Source organism: Typopeltis vanoorti, chromosome 14 (genome assembly GCF_054136105.1).
Source record: "Typopeltis vanoorti isolate ZY-2024b chromosome 14, IOZ_Tvanoo_1.0, whole genome shotgun sequence".
Lineage (NCBI taxonomy): Eukaryota > Metazoa > Arthropoda > Arachnida > Uropygi > Thelyphonidae > Typopeltis > Typopeltis vanoorti.
In genome coordinates this window covers 22,606,266-22,623,565 of record NC_143562.1, presented here as the reverse complement: position 1 = coordinate 22,623,565, position 17,300 = coordinate 22,606,266, and the positions used below count along the sequence as shown (strand labels likewise).

Below are 17,300 nucleotides of genomic sequence, written 5' to 3'. Positions count from 1 at the left end.
TTGAACAAACTGAAAATGACATAAGTAAAGCCGATTTTCAATTAAAGCTAATGAACCTCCATGCAACTCTTTTGGAGACATTGCATTCTCCAAAACTCTTCCACTACAGTTCTCTCATGTGCATGGATTTCATGAATCTGCTAGATGCAGTGTGTCTTTCCTCAGTTTCTGTTACCATAACAGTTAATTTCTCTCTTTCATTTCATGGTTCAGAAACTATGCCATGCTCACCATTGTGAGCATGGCACAGTGATGAAAATAAAGATGAAATTTAGTGAAATAGTGAACTTTTGAGAGTATGGACTAATGAGCAAGAAAAACCTCTTGATAAAGTCAATGTGCTTCATGTGCATTATTGTTGGCAAGTCCATGCTAAAAGTGCATATCATCCATTTCAGTAAACGTGAACTCTCCCTCCATCACAGAACACTATGTATGACTTAGAAACACTGCAACAACCAGTAACTGCCACTTGTTTGAGGTGAACCTATTATAATGAGCACAAACAGGCATGTCTTGCATGTGCTTCTGAGTTGTTTGCAGTCATGTGATTTATTGAGTTTGCATCAATCTGCTTTGTATGCGGTCGATGTTCATGCTGCAACTACAAAGGAATATATCTTAGAAATGCAATGTTTCCAGGCTCATATTTATTGGGATTTTAAGGTATAGAATGCGCCTTTCAAATTTATGACTAGGGAGTGGGATCATCTTATGCACTGCATAAGATATGCAGTACATAACATGTACTCTCAAGACATGTTTTCCAGAATAAAAGTGAATCTCCTCCATCTCACCCTTCACCATCTCCTCTTCTTCACCTTCATAAAAAAAAAATTATAAATTTTTTTTATGAAGAAATTATCAGTAGCAAAAATATGCAACATGCATGATTTGAAATAGGAACTCAAAAGTCTTTGAATTCCAAATTATGTTTGAATTTCTGTTAGATGGGCACAAGAATTAATTTCCAATGGTTACTACTAGAATGCATAATGTACTGTGCTGCCAGTTTAGTAAAGTAAATGATGGTGAGTGGACAGGACTGTACTTTTTTTTTGTCTCTTGGAGTTTCATTCCATGAATTCTGTTGTCTCTGTTCAGCGAACATTTGGAAAAAAGTATGAAAAGAATCCTTCAAGTGTAAATTTCAGGAGACTAGTTACATCTGTAAAGTGAAGAGTCTCTTGGCTGACCATGAGTGAATGAAGAAATAGTTGATCATGTTTGAAATTCATTTATATGAAGCCTGCAAAAGTTAACATGGCAGTGTAGCCATGAGTGGAAAGTTACATGGGCACAAGAGTGAACTCTGCAAAAGCGCCTTGTAATCCACCCACTGCATTACATCAAACAACACAATAGTTTGTTCATTATGTGCAAGCACATGATGGCCTGCATCAAAGAGGAGGAAATGTGTTTCAGTGACAAAACTGTATTTCATGTGTCAGGAAAAGTGAACAGACATAATATCTATATATTGGGTTCTGAAATTCCACACATTTGCTGTTGAACATTCAAGGGACAATTCAAAAGTTAATTCTTTATGCCCAGACATACAATAAAGTTTATGGACTGTCATTTTCTTTCTTGAAAAAACGGTACCTAGAAGTGCATACTGTGATATGCTACAGCTCTTTGAGAGCAAACCTAATGCCATCTTCAACAAGATGGAGCATCCCTCACATTCATCATACTGTAATGATCCTTTCAAATATGCAAGTGCCTGGCCTGCAGAGTCACCAGATTTAGCTCTGCTCGACTTTTTCTTTTGGCATTATGTAAAGGACACTGCATGTACCACCATACATGGAAGAATTACATACAAGGGATTGTTGTAACACTTAAGCACCAGACATTATTATCTGTTTGGCAGGAAATACAGTACCTTTTGATGTGTGCAGGGAGATACATGCTATGCACACTGAACTTTCATAAGCATAGCTGAAAAAACTGAGTTGCTGTTCTGAACAGGTGTATGCTTTTATATTTTTGTGCTAAATACTTTTTTTCTTAAATGTTTTCAATTGCTGATATCAATTTTGATTATTGCTGATATCAATAAGTAGTTATCGTATCCACTCTCCAGCCAAAAGGCTGCAGGTTCGAATCCCACCATGGGCATGGATGTTTGTAATTGTTTGTGAAAATACTGGTGGTGGTGGTGGATGGTGGTAGATGGCGTTGGTGTAGATGATGAAGGTAGTTGCAGTTTATTGTAGTTGGTGGATTGGGTGCTGGAGACGGAGAGTTGTAGAAAAGTGCCCTTCCTTGCTGAGTCTTTGGACTACTCCCTGGAGTAGTCCAAAGACTCAACACCTCCAGGGAGGCCAGGCACTTGCAGACTTTATTATTATTATTGTTATATAACAGTAATAATAATAATAAAGTTTGCAAAGCTCAGGAGTGTTGGTTCTATTGCACATATCTTGCAACAGCATCAGCAAAATAAACATTACTACTGGATTTTAAACATTTGATCAAATGTAACAATGTGTAGACAAATTTTCAAACTTTATTAATGATTGAATGGTTAGTGTTCAGACCCTTAAATCTCTTGTAACTTTTGTGTCAGATATAATCCAATATGCGATAGTTCCAGTTAAAGATGAATCAGTATGCATATAACATTGTATTATTTGTATTATCGAATGCAGATTGCATATAACACTGAATAAAAAAAAATCTAGTTTTTATTTATCTGTTTTCTCTTTTAGGGAGGACTTGGAACTAAACAGGAAATGTGTTTGGCATTTCTTCTTTACTACCCAAGAATTGCAAGGGCACGAGCATTAAGTGCTGCCACCTGTAGCTTGGTTATGGGCTTGGCTGGAATTGAAAATTTCTTAACGTAAGCCATTAAAAAAAAGTTAAACTATCTGCTTTAGAAATTTTCACATGCTGCAGACTCTTAGGAATGGAGCCATTAAACATACTTTGAATTTTATTTTAACATGTTTATTTTATTTATTTTTATTGCATTCTTTATTGTATGAGACATTTTATTTTTAAATGAAGCATCTATGTCAGGAGTAGACAGACTTTCTTTTAAGGGCTTAAATTTAGAGTTGTGTGGATTTTGCTTAGTTGAAAAGAAGTTATATGTAACTTCTTTTTACATTCATCATTACCACTGTAATAATATGCTGTTGTTCCCATTCTTTGTTAACTAACAATGCTACACTTTTTTTAACATAATTTCAACATATGGAGTGAAATATAATGATGAGAAAATACAAGCTGCCATACATCAGAAGTTATATAATGCATATAGTTGATATATAACAAAAAAAGGCATGTGTTTTGTATTTTGCATAGTGCTGTATTATTTCTTGAGTATTAAAAAACTAACTTCTACACTCCAGCTTCATTTAGCAGTATGCTATAGTTCATACTGAGATAATAATTTTATAGTTTAGCATATGTTTTTAAAATAGATAAATATTATAGAAAAGAGTTTTTACACTAGCACTGGAGAGGAGAGGGTGAAAACAAAATAATTAGGTTCATAGCACAGTTGATAATCACAATGTCTTTTTGCTGGAAAAACCTTTGGATTCTATTGAGGACACAAGAAATATTTATAAGCACTTTTCAGCCATCTGCACCATCTGAAATATTTATAAGCAGTCTTCAACCAATCTGATATGGAAGTGCCCCCCCTGCCAAAAAAAAATAAAAAGAAAAAATAAATCATTCCAGAGAATATACACATTGACAAATGACTTACCAGACTATAGTGATAACATTAACTGCCTTATAATAGCTATTTAATATTTAATATTTAATATTTGATAGGTTTATGAAAATAAGTTACTTGGCCATGATAGGCCATTGGACTTACATTAATGGAAGATGGGACACCATATTTAAAAATATGGTGTCCCATCTATGTAGTTTACATACAAATGTGGTCTCATGCAGTGTGAGACCACTACCTTGGATTTCTAAAGTGGTTTGCAAAAAGTACACATATTAAAGAAAGATTTATGCATTAGCTTATGTATTATTAATGCACTACGGCTTTAAGGTTAAGATCTTGTATTTGGGATTAACATTAAAAAAATTATACTTGCATCCAGAGTAACTTGATGCAGATATATGAATAGATATAAGAACACCCATTATTTTATCTATTTAAAGAAAACAATTTCTGTTAATTCTATCAAAGCCAAATGAAATAATCTGTAAGAGACATATATCAGAAATTATTTCACCTTATTTAAAAGTACAGAATGTACACATCTATCACTGATTATAGCAATGTAGTGATCATAAATCATGATTTTACAATCTTCTTGGGAGGGGGGGGGGTGCTATAATGTGTTTCCAGGTTGGCATATCTGCTCTGATAATTTAAATCCCACTGTGGGCAGTTGTGTTTAGTTGATAGGTCAATTTCAGTATTGTGAAACACCACCTTGCATAAAGTGGCTTGAAAAAATATCATGTTTAGTGTATTGTTATTATTATTAACATCTGAACTCCATGGAGTAAGAGACTCATTGTGAGAGGTAGACACTATAACACATGAAGCACATCCAACCATACCTTAAACTGATTCGGTGTATCCACATTCACAACATACTCAGGCAATGCATTCCACTTACCAAAATCTCTCCATGCAAAGAACCTTCTCCTCACACCTTCTTGATGCAGTTTCCAGGGATGGCCACTTGTTCTATCTCTCCTATTCTGGGAAAAATTTCTTTCATGTCAATCTGATAACCACCTCCTGACCAACTCATATGTTTCAATCATATCCCTCTCCTCCTCCTATTCACAAGGCTTTGCAATTTACATTCTTTCAATCTATCTTCATACTCCACATTCCATATCCTTGTCACCAGGTGACCAAATCTGTGCACACTAATCCATATGAAATTTTACAAAGACTTATTCAATGGAATCATAACTGCTTTATTTCTGTACATCAGGGTCCTCTAGATTATTGCATTATCCAATGTGGTGACTTCACAACTTGTGCAATGTGGCCCCTGAATTTCAGGTCCTTGTCCACTACCACTCCCAGATCTCTCATTTCTTCTACCTTTTTAAAAGTTTCCCCACCAAGTGTTTACTTTATATCCCATTGTCTCACTAAATTTCAAAACCTTACACTTTGCAAGTGTAAGGTTTTGAAACGACAGTTCCACTTACCTGCGTGTTCATACAATCTATTCAAGTCCTCCTATAAGGCCATAACATTTGCTTGACTCTGCATTCCTCTCCCCAATTTTGCATCATCTGCAAACAGTTGCATATCACTAGTTAAACCCATCCCATTATCATTAATATACAAATTGAACAACAATGGCCCCAATACAGATCCTAGTGTCACATCACTAGTGACTCTCCTCTTTCAGGATACTGCTCTCTCATACACAACTTGCTGATGCCTATCTGGTAGCCATTCACATATCTAACTCACTAATCTATCATCCAATCCCATATGCTTCAGTTTAATGACCAACTTGTGGTGTGGCAATCTATCAAAAGCCTTTACAAAATCTAAGTACACTACTGTATACGCATCTCTCTTGTCCAAGACATTTGTCACCTTGTTATAGTACAAGGTGACAAATGTCACCTTGTACTAAGTTACTAAAATTAAGTTACTAAAACATGATCTCCCTTTAACAAACCTATAAACCTATGCTTACAAGCACAGAGAATGCTGCTGTTATGAACTCATTTCTGTATTGCAGTTCTCACCAATCTCTATTGTACCTTAACACAACTCTGGATGTACAGACTGGCCTATAATTTGTACCCACAGTCTTATTCCCTTTATGCAGTGGAACAATTTTACATTCTTTCCACACTCCTGGAACTTCTGGTGTTGTAAGACTCTTATTAAACAGGCATTCCAATGGTATTGCCAATTCCCTGGAACATTACCTTAAGACAGTGGTGATATGTCATCAAATCCTATTGCCTTATTCACATCAAGTATTTATTTTCTCATATACTTCCTTCTCACTTGCAATTAGGCCATTCTCTTCTATGTCCTGTACACTTGAGTTTTTCATGATTTCACCCTGATGTGGGTGAAACACCCTTATAAATTGTTCACTAAAGACCTCAGTAATGTTTTCTGCAGCAGTTGTTATTCTACCATTTTCATTCATTAACATCTTATCATAATCATTCTTTCTTCTACTTGCCACACATCTGAAAAACTCTCTAAGGTTTTTCTTGGCTTAATTTGCTAATTTCTGTTCATACTGTAGTGCTGCTGTTCTTACCAACTGAATCACCTTCGTGGCCTGCTCTTTATACTCCTTCTGCAATTGTTTGCTACTTTTATTCGTCTTGTGATGCCTCCATACTATCCTCTTCTTCCAAATTGCTTCATTCATCTATTTGACACCTACTTTATTCAGTCTTTTGACCTTTGGAATACATTCACAAATCAATATTGTTAAATATCTTTTTATGAGTTTCTGCACAGTATTTATCTCTCTCCCACTTAACACCTCATTCCATGCTATTGCTCCAAGCTTTCTCCTAAGCTTTTCATAATCACCAGCTCTGTGATTCCATATATATCCTTTCTTCACAGAAGTCTTCATACGGCTAGCCACAACCCAGGTGATCACTTCGTGATCACTCTCAAAAACTAGACAAAAGTGCAAAACCTCACTCATGGTCACATCTTTTGATGAAATGATCAGATCTAAAACTCTCAGTCCTTGTGTACCCTCTTTTATATACTGGCTAAGATAGTTATCTCTCAAGAACTCAAGAAATTCATTTTCCTTATTCCCAAATGCTGTATATTCAATTCCCAATCTATGCTGCCATAAAATCACCCATAATAATCACCCTTCCTTTCTTCACTAACTGAAGCTACTTGTACATTTCTTCATCACTACCCTCTATGTTCTCTGGCCTATAGCAGCATCTCACTAAATATCTCTTTTTGTCAACCTCCATCTCATACCATACTGACTCAAAATCATTGCTACTATTTAAATCTCATATCTTCATTTTGCATGGACATAATTTGCTTTCTGTCATCAGTAGCACTCCTGTCCTTTGTCTTTTCTATCCTCATTGAAAACATCATGCCCTTCCATTTCTGTTCCTTATCTAACAATGTTTCAGTTATTCCAAACAATTTTGGAGCAAATAAACTTAGTCAGCAAAACCATTTCATCTCCCTTATTTCTGTTGCTCTTGGCATTTGTAAATAAACATGGTAATTTACTTTTAGGTATATAATGAGTTCTGCCCATGCCACTTGTAGGTTGTGATTTCTTCACACCTAACTATTCCCAGTTGCTTTTATTACCACTTACCTTATCTATCTCTTCAGACTCAACTATATCCCATGCATACCAGCCCATCCCATTACCATACTGACCATTCCCATACACGTATTCACTACTACTGACAACATCCACTCTCCTATACCATATTTCCCTATCCATCCTGACTTCCCTCGTTTCCTGTCCATCTTGCATTCTCATTCTAGTTTAGAGCAGGGTTTCCAGATTATTTAATGGTAGCCCACCACAAAAGGCTTTGGAACTGAAATTTCTAACAGTGCTGGTTAAAAATAAAATTTTACTTAAGGATTTAATCAAAGAGAACATGGATGGAACTAAAATTCACTTAGTTTGTTTTGCATACTCTAACTTAGACCAAAATGTCATATAGAAAAACAGTTTCCCAAAGTGGCCCTTTGAAAAAAAAAAAAAAAAAAAAAAAAGTTACCAGTCCTCAGAAAATATCAAAATTCAAATAACACCTGAACTATCTGTAGAGACCAAGCTTTAAAGGATAAAAGGTATAGTCAAACAACAGAAATGTGTAACTGTTGTTTATTATAGTTTAATAATATGCACAATACACACATGGAAAACATTTAATCTGGGCTTCTTGCCTAACTGATATTAGATACCAGTAAGAATGTTATTTTTACTGTATTAACAAATTTACATATTCAGTTTAGCAAACTGCACATACAGATGTGATGGACAGCGAAAAATTATGGTCCCCATCTTTGTCAAGTTTAGGAAATGCAGTGCTGAAGTATGCTTAGTATCCTATTTGGAGCACCTTATGGGTCTACTTACATAATAGCATTGGTTGTTGGAATGGTCAGACATTTCTGAAGACATAGCATTTTTATAGCAACTGACCAGCCTAATTAGCCATAGTAGAAAAGCTTGCCGTAGGATGTTGTAGGTGCTATACAGTGCAAAGGAAAGTGGAGGTAACTTATTTTTTAAACATACATTCCACTCAAGAAATGTTGTAAATGTATTGTATGCTGAAATTTCTAATAGTGCTGGTTAAAAGTGCTGTTGTGCTAGATTGACATAGTGCCAGCTAAAAATAAAAATTTTTAACTAGCATTATGTGACATGAATCGATTAAGGGTTAGATATCTGAAACCTTGCTCTAGAGACCAAGCATGGAACTTTTTTCAACTACTTGAAGTCTCTAATAAACATATTAGTTGTAAACTATAATTATTTGTGTCTGTCTTCATGATGTTGGAAGAGTCAAAGAGGAACATGGAATGTGAAGAGATAGACATGTTTCCTATACAGAGAGAGAGCACAGAGTTTCTTGGTCATAATGTGCCTTTGAACAGATTTCCCATATACCACCTGTTATTTCCCCCCACTCCTCACTCTCTCCGGACTTGATTCTGGCAAAGCACATGGTAGTGAGATTATACAGTAACTAGTTAGGAAGTTACCTTCTGTGTGTTATTATCTAGCATCTGGAATGCAGAACTGTTTTACTGCTGTTCCATTAAATGGAAGGGTTCACAGTATGTTTAGCATTCCTTTATTCTGGTCCTTAGTCTATAAACCAAACAGACCTCCAGTAAGCAAGGTGATTTTGTCTCACTGGGCAGTGCAGTTCATCTACCATCTGTTATTAAATAAATAAATATAAAAATTATTAGTATAAATGAGCAGTTATTAAGAGAACCAGTGTATAATGTACTAGTATGATATATATGCCAATTAAATAGATTTTTTTTTTCAGGGAAACAGGGTTGGTAGCATCCCCAAAGAGTGCTGCTAACCTTTCATACTATGACTATTTTTTAACAACCCCATGGGAAGAGAGTTTTGTGAATATTGTTGAGGATGCAATGCGTTTTGGATATCATCGATCTGAATGCTATCTTGGAAATGGAGAGCGATTAGAAGTAAGAATTCATATTAATATTTCTATTTGTGTTACATTTTGAATGTTAACTTTTAATAATTATCTTTTCTGCTTTACTAGATGCCCAGTCTTATTACTTATCCAAAGAAATTTCACCCATATCAAGAACCTTCAGTGTGCAAGAGATCTTCAACAACCAAGAGAACGCCATCACTGGAAAAAGTAAATAAATATATTGGAAATCAAGGACACCATTATCATGCGCAGATCATTCCTGTCCTATTGCCTACTATACTGTGTTTCATTTGTAAGTAATACATGTAAATTGTGTGAAAAAATAAAAAGTGTAGATAGCAAAGAAATCTAAATGTTCATTTTGCTGAGCATATATTATGTGTATTTTCTGGCTGATTTTGTCAGATTTTCAGATTTTTCAGATTTTTCAGGATCAAAACCTTCAGTTGAATGCCCTTATAAAGATTCACAAACAGGATTCAGTTTAATTCTTTACATTTAAAGGACATCATCATAATAATCTGAGATATGGAGGCTAACAAATACATAGGATACCTAATGGCGAATCAAACTACTTTCCATCTATAAAAATAAATTGTAAAGTGCATTCTCTAAGGCAGGGTTTCTCAAACGTTTTCTATGACGGAACACTTCACAAATCCTGAAATTTTCAGAGAACACCTTGGTTATTTGATAATGTATTAATTAATAATTAATTGGTAATTTACTTGATTTTTATTATTAATTATTAATTAATAATGAATTAAACATCAATGAAACATAAACATCATTAAATTAATTTGTGCTGATTTTCATTGACATATCCCATTCTGATCACCGAATATATTTATAATATTATTCAAAGTACTTACGAGTGAATGCAGACTTTTTCTCCTGTGTACTGGTAGTTTTCCCCTCCTTTTGTACATCCTGGAGATCTTTGTAGGCTTGAGGTGGATGACTCACTATCTGTTTCTGTCACAAACACCTTCAGTAAGAGATTTCTTAATACCAAAATTAAACAAAGTGCCTTGTCTCTTATTCATATTAGAATTTAAATCTGTATTCCTATTACTTTTAAAAAAATCACTGCACTCCGGTTTCAGAACAAGCACTTACACACTGCAATATGAACTTGCGAAGAAAGTATTCAGTATTAATAGATTTGAGAACCGGATACAGACTATCTTGATCTTCAATTTCAATGGAAAAATTTTCTTTATACTTCCTTGCTGATTGGTCACTGATATTTGCAACACAGATGTTATTTCGTTCAGTTTTGAGAACATGCCACCCATTGTTATAATCCACTTGCAGGCAATTTTTATGACCCATCATAAACAGCGGTATTCCCTTTCCCAAATGTTGAAAGGTTTCGATGTGTGAAAATTAATGATACACAGATGTTATTGGCATTCTGGGTCTGAGCTTTTCAACATATTCATGAATATTATTCTCTTCAGAATGTTTCTACTATAAAATATTTATTCATGAAAAATGCTTAGAAAACTAAAATGACAAATTCCAGAACTTCTTGCGGAACACCTGTTCACCTTCCGTGGAACATTAGTGTTCTGCGGAACACAGTTTGAGAAACCCTGCTCTAAGGAGGTAGCCTTGTATTACAGCATGTCACTTTTTTGATATGTTTAACTTTTAATCAAATCTCATCAGTACTGCAAGCTCAAATATCACAGAGGAAAGCTTAAGAAGAGGTTGTTAAGAATGCCTATGTTAGCTCATATTATGTTTTAGAATATTAAAAATAATATTAATAAGCTCAGAGACATATTTGGAAGTTGGCACTAGATGACAGCTGAGGGCAGTGGTTCCCAAAATCCAGGGTTGCAAGGACCTTCAAATGAGGTGTCATTTTATGGGTTGTTTTTCTCATTAAGAGAACTTAGTTAAAATAATTTAATTTTACACAAATTGGTGCTTGCAGCTTTTATATCTCAACTTTAATGTTATGTTATAAATCTACAACAGTCTAAGCAGATTTCAGTACATTTGATTTGTAAGCAAAACACACACACACACACACACACACACACACACACACACACACACACTACATTTTCAATTTAAGTTTGTCCCAGTTGGCTGAGCAGTTTGCATATCTGCTTTCTAACCAACAGGATGCGAGTTCAAATCACTGTAGGCATAGATGTTTTATGAGAGTCTAAGTGGGAGATGAATTTCATTCATCTCCCACTTAGACTCTCATCCTGTTTATTGAAATGTGACTACCATCCTGTTTATTGAAGGCCTAAAGTAGCTTGAAAAAGTTTTTGTTTGGTCTCTAGAACAGATGACGTTGTGGATTCTCTTACTCTATGCCCACCCATGGTATTAATACTAATGTACTATAGGCTAACAGCCTGTTATGAGTGGGATTCACATAAAATAAAAATAAATTCAACAATAATGGGCCTAAAACACATCCTGCAACATACCATTAGTGGTTTTCCTCTCCCAGAACTGTTTCAAAAACACAACTTGATACCCATCAGAGACTATCTCCTGTCCAACTTGCTAATTTGATCTAACCTTATCCACCCTGACTCAAATATCAATTTATGTAGTAGCATGTCAAAAGGCCTTTGTAAAATCTAACTATCCTACTGTAATAGTTATTTTTACAATACATTTGTCAGCAAGGATTTGTTAAGAGGACGTTGTATTTTAGCAATTTACTCACATATTATAAGAATGTGTCCTGCAGTTATCACTTAGTTCTAGCTCCGAGTTCTCACCAACTTTCTTAACAGCAAACTCAATACACAGATTGGTCTGTGATTTTGAAGCTTTAGTCTTATCACCCACTTTTGTAAAGTGGAACTATTTTGCCTTCCTTCCTTCTATTCCTCTGAGATTTTTTTGACTTCAAAGCTATGTTAAAGAACTAAATGAAGGCTGCCATTTAGAAATTAAATTAGATACTATTAAAAGATGAATAATTTAAAAATAGTGTCACTAAAACAGAACTAAATCTGTAAATTGTGCAGATATATAAAATGTGAGAATTATATAAAACTTTACAGGTGATCAACCTATAGCAAAGTAATAAAAGGCTGGGGAGGGGGAAGCAGAATGCAACTGGAAATGCATTTCCTTCATTCCCACTTGGATTTCTGAAAAGCATGGAGTGATAATGGAGCAATGATATCAAGGTAAACAGAATGTTAGTATGGCAGAGACTACTGTTGGTTACTTTAAAGAGAGATGCAGTGGTTTATTTTTAACATTTTCTTACACAGTACTAATGTGCTATAGATTCTGAAACCTCCTGTGTGTGAGATTCATATAGATAAATATACAAATATGCAAATGGTTCAATTTTGGCTGGTTATATTAATTTTACAAAATACTTTTTATTAATCACTGAAAATACTTAGACAAAGTTATACTCATTTTATGTAAACAAAAAGTTCCATGTTTTAAATCCTGTGCCCTAAATACACAGAATATACCTGTTCGATCCTGATTACAAAATTCTTGTTGACTAGTGTAGTAATTTGCAGCCTAAGTTAAAAAAACATATAGATAAGGTTTATTTTTCTGTCATTTAACTCAAAGTTGGTAAGAAATTATTGCTATAGTGACGTGGAAGTCATTTTTCATTGAACTGAAGGGCAGGCAGAACAATAAGCCATACCTGAAATCTGTATAAGGAGTGGAGAGCAGGTTATTTTGCATGGAGGATGGTTGGTGGAAGGAATGTATTGCCTGAGAGCATGGTAAGTTTGAAACAGCAAGTAGTGAATGAATTTATTATTATTACATGACACCTCCAAGGAGTCTAAAGACTCATCGAGCGAGGGCACCTACTCTACAGCTCTCCATCTCCACCACTCAGTCCACCCAACTACAGTGAACTGCATCTACTTCCCCCCACCACCAGCGCTAGTATTTTCACAGACAATCACAAACATCCATACCCATGGCAGGATTTGGCTGGAGAACAGATACACTACCTGCTCAGCCAACCAGGCTGAAATTTAAGACATTTTATTGCGATTTGTGAATGACAGTAAAGACCTCTCATGATGAATGACAAAATGGGTGTATGATAATAATCAAAATTCACAATGCTACTCTGCTGTATTTCCATGTTTAAATTTCTGCAGTTGTTCCCATTATTTATGTCAAAATTTCTGGAACAAGAAAGTATAGACATGGAGTGAAAATAAATAATTTACTAGCTAATTTTTATTTAAAAGCTGACATTTCACTAGCAAGTTGTTGAAAGTTTTCTCCACTTGAAAGTGGAAACTTTATTCTTAAATATCATCTAAAAGCTAGCCATTCTCTGGTACTTATTCAGTTACAAGTTTTAAAACAGGAATTGGCATTAAATATCATAAAAACAAGAAATATAATTTCTTGCCATCTTTAATTTGTAGAATAACCAAGTGAAAAAAAATTTCGACATCTATCTCTAATCCAGAGTATTTTAGTAATAAGGTGTGACACCTTTTGACTACTTGTAGATGGGAAATATATGACTTCTGCATTACTTCAACCTTGTATCTCTTCTGGGTCTGGCTCCCACTGATGAGACCTCAATAAAGATCAAAAGTGGTCTGAATAGTGGCCCTTCTCACAATGCGTAGCATTATACATGTCCGTAAGGTTATGTGCATTATGGGATACTAAGGCAATTGATGTGAAGTCAATAGCCTCTATATTCAGGTAGCTCAGTCGTAAAGTTACTTCATGCACAAACTTGTTTGCTTATATAAGTTTGCGGCTAGAGGGATTCGTAGTCGTTTGTGTTTGTTGAGAGCTCCTGATAAGATAAGTGTTATTTTAAGTTATCATTGATAAATTTACTTGAATATTACGTAGTTTTGTTTGCCTTGCATATCTTAGTGTGGCTATTTGTGTGTTTTTGGTGTTTCATTTTATAATTTGATAAAATACGTTAGAAGTGAGTATGGCTCCCGTACGAAGGAAAATGATGGCCAGTAATAATGGTTCACCATCTTTATTCATTAACAGTAATATAAAGGAGATGATTCATTGTACTATCTGCGAAACGCTTTGCGGAGTGCGGTCGGAATATGGTTAGATGATAATAAAGGAGTGAATGTGTGTAGAAAATGTAAGGAGAATGAGGAATTAAAGTGTATTTCAGGTCGTGAGTGTGATATTTTTGTCAAACTTCAGGATGAAGAAAATAGTGATATGACAAGAAATGGCGAGGTTGTACCAGAGAACTGTGAGGGCGTGAATGTAGAAAGTGTGAATGATGGTATTAATTCAGAGCAAATTAATGGTTTTACAGAGAATAAAAAAGATGAGATAGATGCAATGAGTGAGATCACGTTGTTGAGCAGAGCGATACAAAGGGCAAAGCGGCAGCTAGAGTGTATGAACAAAAGTCGACTGAGTGTACCAGCCAATAATAAAAAGTATGATAGGAAAAATAAGCATATGAGTGTGAACATAAACAAAATGAAGGAGAGAGTGCTGTATGGAGACTCATTAGTACGAGGTGTGTTAGTAGAGGATTTGACAAAATCGTACCAACCTGGTGCGACCATAAAGGATGTAACTGAGTCTATTAGAGAGCAAAAGGAAAGGGTGAAAGAAATGATTGCTGTGGCAGGTACGAATGATTTGAAAGAAGATAAAATGGAAATGATAGAGAACCTGAATGAATTGTTTGAGGTAGCAAAAGAAAAGAGTGAGAGAGTTAGGATGATTAGTCTTATGATAGTGAAGTGTTTAAAAGGAGGGCCATAATTGAAAATGACTTTATGCGTGGGTTATGTATGACGAGTGGTGTGGAATTTGCGGACGTGTGGAGTGAGTTCGATAGGCGAAAGGATCTATATAAGATGGATGGCTTGCATTTGAATGGATACGGTGTAAGGAGACTTGAAAAAGTGTTGCTGAATGTAGTGGATGTGCAAAATCAGGGAAACTAGATTTATTAAGGGGGTGAGTAGATATACAGTCCTTAGGGAGGCAGTTGAATGTATGAATGAGTATAATATGCCAGAGCAAATAAGGACAACAAATCAGAATGGGATAGTTAATATAAGGCATCAAGGTAGGGATGGGGCTAATGGGGTCTTAAATTTATGTACACTAATGCTAGGAGTATTAGGAACAAGAAGGAAGAGTTTTTGGCCATGGTTGGCACTTCCAGACCACAGGTTATTGGCATTAGTGAATCATGGCTGACTGTAGATGATATAGCTAGTGGAATTGAATGTGATGGGTATAGTGTGTTCAGGAATGACAGGGAGAATAAAATGGGGGAGGAGTATTGTTGATGATAGCTGATGAGCTGCAACCAAGAAAATATAAGTTGAATTGCAGGATAGAGAAAAGAGCACATTTGAGGCCATTTGGTGTGAGATTGTGGCTAGCAGAACAAAATATACAATTGGGTGCTGCTATAGACCAGGTGATGGAAAAAATGGTGGAGACAGTATGCACAAGCAAATAGAAGAAATTGAAAATTTATTTATCACTAGGTTAGACTATAATAGATTTAGTTTAATCCTTTATCCCAGTGAGAGCAAACAAAGTTTGCGCCTGAAAATATCTTCAGGACTAAATATAGTGTTGTACTATCTTATCCAGTAAGTAGTGCAACACCAAGGCAACTCGTGGCAAAGGTGGAGCAAGACTTGCTACTGCTTCCGCCTGGTATCTCCAGCTCTGGGCCTGGCTCCCACTGAAGAGACCTCAATAAAGGTCGAAACTAGTCTGGGTAGATGGCCAATCCCTTTAATGCATAACAGTATACATATCCACATAGGAAATGTGTTTTGCATTATGGGAGATACTGGGTTAGAAGTGCCTGGTAGCTTGCTCCACCTTTGCCACGAGTTGCCTTGGTGTTGCACTACTTACTGGATAAGATAGTACAACACTATATTTAGTCCTGAAGATATTTTCAGGCGCAAACTTTGTTTGCTCTCACTGGGATAAAGGATTAAACTAAATCTATTATAAATAGAAGAAATGAGTGGAAGGAGGGTAATTATTATGGGAGATTTCAACTATGGTCGCATCGATTGGAGTGAGGAGAGGACACATGGGAGGAAGGAATTGGATTTTATGTGGTTATTAAGGGATAACTATCTGCGACAGTATGTAATGGAAAATACTAGGGGAGAGTGCTTGACCTAGCAGTTACATCTGAGGATTTGGCTGTAACAAATATGACCGCATTGCCACCAATTGGTGAGAGTGATCATAGGGTCTTGACTTGGGAGGTGGCTAAAGGTGTGGAATTTACAATTAAGACAGGGTACATGTGGAATTATCGGGCTGGAAAGTATGACAAGCTTAGGAGTTTGATTGGTTCAGTGCTATGGCATGTACAACTGCAAGGACTAGAAGTTGATAGTGCATGGGAGGCAGTTAAGAAGCGTTTGCATGAAGCAATGACTGACTGTATACCTAGAGTCCGAATAATAAATCAAGTAGGGGTTAAATGGATGAATAACACCATTAAGCTTGAGCTGGAAAAAAAGAAACAACTATGGAGAGAATTTAAGGAGAAAGGTGACCAGCAGGCACATGAAAGGTATAAAGCGCAGGCCAGAAGGTAACGAGTGTGGTAAGAAAAGCAAAAAAGGATTGGCCATGCAGGCTAAAGAGAATCCTAAACAGTTTTTTCAATATGTTGCAAGTAAAAGGGAAAATGTATATGACAGAATGATTTTAAAGAATGCCGATGGTAGGGAGGTAACTGAATCAGTTAATATAGTTGAGTTACTACTGAGTGAGCACTTTGCAAGAATATATCATCCAGGTGGTGACATTGCAGAAATGAATGAACCAGTAGATTATATGGGAATTGTGGTGAATGAAGTGGAGGTGAGTAGTCTATTGCATAACCTCAATGTCAATACATCTGTGGGATTGAATGGTATACCAGCTTGTGTCGTACGAGAAGCGGCTAAAGAATTGTCAGTACCCTTGACCATTTTGTTTAATTTAAGTCTCAGGTCTGGGTTAGTCCCGAGGGGGTGGAAAGAGGGGAAAATAGTTCCACTGCATAAAGGTGGTTCCAAGACTGCTGTTGTAAATTACCGACTGATTAGCATATCAGGAATCATTGTCAAGGTCTTAGAGAAATTAGTCAAAAAAAAGAATACAGGATTGGATAGATGAAAATG

General features: G+C 35.7%; 1 protein-coding gene across 1 annotated transcript in view; it reads left to right on the top strand.

Moving 5' to 3' along the window:
- Nucleotides 1-9,655, top strand: part of LOC150099292 (DBH-like monooxygenase protein 1) — an 86,238-nt gene extending 76,583 nt beyond the window's left edge. The window contains exons 12-15 of the mRNA XM_090404304.1: nt 2,718-2,851; nt 9,013-9,178; nt 9,259-9,445; nt 9,567-9,655. Coding sequence (XP_090260430.1) covers nt 2,718-2,851; nt 9,013-9,178; nt 9,259-9,445; nt 9,567-9,655 — 576 coding nt within the window. The remainder of the gene's footprint in view (nt 1-2,717; nt 2,852-9,012; nt 9,179-9,258; nt 9,446-9,566) is intronic.
- Nucleotides 9,656-17,300: the final 7,645 nt, after the last annotated feature.